The following is a 4,841-nucleotide window of genomic DNA, read 5'->3' as shown; positions in this document are numbered from 1 at the left end:
TCACTATCCCTATATGTGAAGCATTGTGAAGTCTGAAATATGTGAAGTATTTTGTATTTTATCATGGAAAACAACAATTATTCGAACTGTTTCTGTTAGTTCATCTAAAGCATTCTGACAGCATTTTTTTGTATTATAGTGAAATGTGGATAATTCAGGAAGCTATCAAGTTTGATGGTGTCCTAGCTATTAAAGTAGATAAGCAGCTAATTATATATGAGCTAACTAGACCCAGATGTGCCACAATAATCCTCTTACGGGGTAATATCTAATAATTCTAGATCGTTAAGGGCATTGCACTTCACCCGAGTCAGTGGTCACTGATGCAGACATGACTTGTCCTGCACCGTCTGGCCATCTGTGGCTGCCTCCTAAACTGCTAGTTCTTTGTTTTTCAATCGTATGCTCCTGTTTCTCTTTATGTTCCCTTTCAGGTCCTGTTTGTCATGGTCTGTGTATTTTTTCCAGCCTGCCATGTCTCCCTCTCTGTCACTGTCCCTCACTCTTTGTCTCTGTGTTGTTTCCTGTTTTACTATGGCAGTCCTTGTCCAGGGCTCCAGAGTGCGACCATTCTGGTCACACATGCGACCTAATTTCTAATACCTAATAAATCCTAGGTCGCATAGGTACGACCAGCTGTTCGAGTAAAAAAAAGTATCTGCGACTGTGAAAGTCTCGGTGTGGTTAACAACAGACACACATTGTGCCCATATCAGGGTCTAAACCAATCAGAGATAGTCAAGGACGAGACCTCTCTGATTGGGATTGGCCGTGGTCCAGATATTCTTTTAGGCTACGTGCTACGTGTGTGTACGTTTGAAAGTGCAGGCGGATACAGAGAGGTGAGTAGCCTAGGCCTGATAGAAGCGGATGTAGCTGTGGGTAATGAGAAAAGATGAAAAGAACGATTGACAACTTTTTTGTTAAGTTAAAGCCTGATCCACCCAAAATTCATAGCCAGCGTTCTGACACGGAGCCATCAACTTCTCAGGTTATGTCTAACACTGGTTCAGAGACGGCATCAGATAGTGAGCCACATACGATCGACTCCGAGCGAGAGCCCACTGAAAGTAAAAGGGAGAAAGTGTATACATTTCGAAGAGAGTGGCTTGACCAGTTTCCCTGGCTATGATACAGTAAAGCCGACAACATGATGCACTGATTTTGATGACCCCAGAAAATCTGTATTTGTAAAAAGCCCTAATCAAAGCAGAAATAGATCAGAATTATTAGGAACAACTGACTGACAACGTCACAAACACCCATGAGGTAAGACAAAAAAGATACTTTTTTTGATACTCCTAAAGACACCTTATATATTTCCTCCCAGTACCATGTCCGAACCTCTACACCCCACACACTTCTAACACTTTGATGTCTGCCAGCATTATTTGCTACATATTTCTATCTATTGCATTTGTGCTGCAGTGTCTGTCTTTTTTTATATTAGTTTGTTTTTAGTACATGTGATTGTGATGTGGTTCTTTGGCTGATATTGCAATTCCTGTATTGCTTAAATAAAGACATGCCTTTTTGTTATTTGTTACTCGTGCTTACTGACAAATTGATTGTGTTTCAGGACACTAGTTTGTTTTGTTTTAATTAAATCAATTACTTTTAAGTGCACATTTTGTAGAAACATCCTTTACAAAGATTCAATAAATCTGTCGTACAGATTTTTTTTTTCATACAATGGGGATATTTTTATTAGTGCTGTCAAGAGATTAAAAAAAAATAGATTAATTAATTATGATTTTTAATTAATTGATCTAATTAATCTCTTTTTTAATCTCACCTAAAAATAGCTGAGGAAAGCCCTCAACTTATTGTGGCAGACCAAAAGACTGATATAACAAAGAAAGTGACTTTATAAAGTCATTTATTGTTTAACAAACGTTAAACAGATGCAACCATTTACATACTGTTGTATTCTTTTGTAAAATAAGTGGAAAAATAAATACAAATAAAATCAAATAAATTAAGTGCTGCAAGTTAGCACATCAGAGTTGCTCTTTTCTGAGCAATACAGCACTGAAATTCCTCTGCTTCAGATAATGAAAAATAAAACTGACATTGCAGTGCTGCAAGTTAGCACATCAAAGTATTCTTCCATCACAAAAAAAAGTGCTGAACATCAAGCAATCTATTCTAGTAGGCTACAAATGACACAGCAGCTATGCTGACCACATGTGTCTCATTTCTTCTTCCTCAGCCAGTCGCTAAGACACACCAGCCTGGTAACATTTTCTGGAAGCAAGGCTGCCCTTTTCTTTTGCACTATGTGGCCTGCAAGGCTAAAGAGTCTCTCACAGGGTACAGAGGTAGCTGGGGAGGCCAGGTACTTTTGTGCTAGGACTGACAGCTTTTCATAGACTCCTGAGTGAGCATACCACCACTGCAGGGGACAGTCATCAATACTGATGCTGGGTTCTGCTCTGTAGCGCTGCAGCTCTCCAGACTCAATTCCATCTTCTGAGTCAGAGTCAGACCCCAGAAGGAGTTCGCTCCTCCTCTTCTTCTGAGCTGGTCCATCATCCTCTGTGGAGGGCTGGAGACTATCTGCTCTTCTGGGCTCTGCTGCCTGGAGCATATTCTCCAGAATGGTCCACACCTGAATGAATGAATGAATGAATGAATGAATGATTGTGATTAAAACTAAGTGCTTTTTTTATTTTTTTATTTAATCTTGTAAAGAACTTTGTGTTCCATATAATAAATAAAAGTTTGATTTGATAATGAATTGGACTCATTAGTCCAGCTTAACCTTATTGTCCTACCTGTTCCCTCTTTTCTCTTGGAAGACATTTCAAATCCTTAAACCGTGGATCCAATGCTGTGGCCACCTCGAACCATATCTCGTTGCCATTAGCTCGTCGTGCTGCCAGATCCTTCTGGAAGGCATTCTTGAACTTCACCACGTAGGCAGGATCATCATCAGTAATGTCCATGACACGGTACAGATGGCGAAAAGCAGGCAGCACTACAGAGCAAGAGACGTAGGCCTCACCACCCAGCAGCTCTGTCACATACCTGCAGAGGTGGAGAGGTTTGCTAAATAAACCTAGCTGGATTCATTTAAATCAAAGTGTAACTGATTTCCAATTTAATTGTCCTTAAAAGTTCCTTGTTATGTTCATTAATTTTGATTTTACACATGTAACAGTAGTTTATATAATTAAAATGGGAAGGTGTTTATTTGAACTTACTTGCATGGTTCAAGCAGGAGCTCCAGCCTCTGCAGTTTCGCCCACTCAGCTTCGGTTGGCAAGACCAACCTGTGGTTCTGTTGGTCCAACGTAGCCTGGACAGCCTCTCGGTTACATAGGAGGCGTGAGACCATTGCGAGAGTCGAGTTCCACCTGGTGGGTACATCCTGTATAAGTTGATCGCTCTTCTTTCCGAGTGCTACTTGTTGTTGGTTAAGTTCTGTGGTACTCGCAGGGCTTTGTTTAAAATGACCAACAATCTTGCGGCACTTTGCCAGTACACCGACAAAACCACTGCTATCGAGACATACCGTGATGGTCCTCTGGAGAATGTGAGCATTGCAGGCGATGTGCTCATATGGAAGTGCTCTCATAGCAGCCAGCATGTTTGCTGCGCTGTCTGTGCCAATGGTGGATATCTTGTTTTCAATACCCCAGTCATTTGCTACCTTGAGGAACTGTTCGGCGCATTTATCAGCAAAGTGCCTGGTTTCTGTTCTCATGACGGTCAGTGCAAATGAGTTGAGGTTCCACTCACTATCAATAAAGTGTCCAGTCACCCCAAAATAGCTGTGGTTGCCAGCTGAGGTCCAGTGATCTCCGGTTATAGCAACACAGTTGGGAGAATCCTCCGCCAAAATCTCAAGTTTGTTTTTCTTTTCGCCGTCGTACATTTTGCTGATTTTGGTCGTTACTGTAGTCCTGCACGGCGGCTTGTATGACGGGTCATTGGACGCAATTTGCAACACCTCTGTCAATCCTTCGTCCTCTACTATATTTATCGGCCTACAGTTCATCGCTATCCACTTGGCAATAACATTAGTCAGCCTGTCGGTCGCAGACTTGCTCATACGAGGGGTATTCTCTAGTTTTGTTTGGCGAAAAGCTTTGCTCTGGCTTGCTATATTGCTAACGTCTTCACTGCTAGCTGTTGCTGCACTCGCGGCTGGGTGCTTTGCGTTGAGGTGATAGGCCAAACTTGAGCTGCTTCGGTGGTAAGCAAACTCCTTCTTACACTCTAGGCAGACCACTTTACCTTTGTCAATGGTGCCGTCGGGGCGTTTATGAAATACAAATTTCCCGTTCATTGGGCCAACAACTCTCAGATGCGCCTCCATATCCACACTGTAAGCTAATCACCACTTCTCACCTTGACCTCACGACGTGACTCCACCCCCAACAAGTCAAGCACAAGGAGCCCAGCACATAAAAACGGATTTTATAACATAGCAACTCTCATACAAAATCAATGACGTCAAGAGATTAAAAATTAGATTAACGAGATTAAAAAACATAACGCGCTAAATAGCATTGTAATTAATTAATCGCAATTAACGCGATAATTTGACACCCCTAATTTAAAAGCCTTTAATTTTCTTAAAAATAGACAGTGCACCTTATGTATGGTTGTGCTTACTGATTTCAAACCAATTTTATGTGGTACACGGCACTCTGTCAAATCTGTCAAATGTTTTAGTATGACTTTGGTAAGCTACAAAGCAGCACCATTTGATGTATTGTCGGAGCATGGCTACCATAGTCAGCACCCTTATAGAGTAATTCGTACTGTGCTTCAACATAATATGGTGTGTGTGTATAAGGGCCTGGCAGCTGTTGAGAGCCATGCTTATGAAG

The 4,841-nt window shown here is 41.5% G+C and overlaps 1 protein-coding gene across 1 annotated transcript; it reads right to left on the bottom strand.

The window, feature by feature from the left end:
• Nucleotides 1–2,163: 2,163 nt before the first annotated feature.
• Nucleotides 2,164–4,546, bottom strand: LOC146624245 (E3 SUMO-protein ligase ZBED1-like). The gene is made up of 3 exons (XM_085363803.1): nt 3,207–4,546; nt 2,778–3,030; nt 2,164–2,611 (listed from the first exon to the last, which is right to left on the bottom strand). The coding sequence occupies exons 1-3, from the start codon at nt 4,322–4,324 to the stop codon at nt 2,195–2,197; spliced, it is 1,788 nt and encodes a 595-aa protein (XP_085219929.1). The 5' UTR covers nt 4,325–4,546; the 3' UTR covers nt 2,164–2,194.
• Nucleotides 4,547–4,841: the final 295 nt, after the last annotated feature.

The sequence above is a fragment of the Diplotaxodon limnothrissa genome, linkage group LG10, assembly GCF_057381915.1.
Source record: "Diplotaxodon limnothrissa isolate DT_005_m linkage group LG10, D_limnothrissa_male_GT1.1, whole genome shotgun sequence".
Taxonomy (NCBI): domain Eukaryota; kingdom Metazoa; phylum Chordata; class Actinopteri; order Cichliformes; family Cichlidae; genus Diplotaxodon; species Diplotaxodon limnothrissa.
Note: the sequence above shows the minus strand (reverse complement) of the source record. Positions and strands in the feature narration are given on the sequence as shown.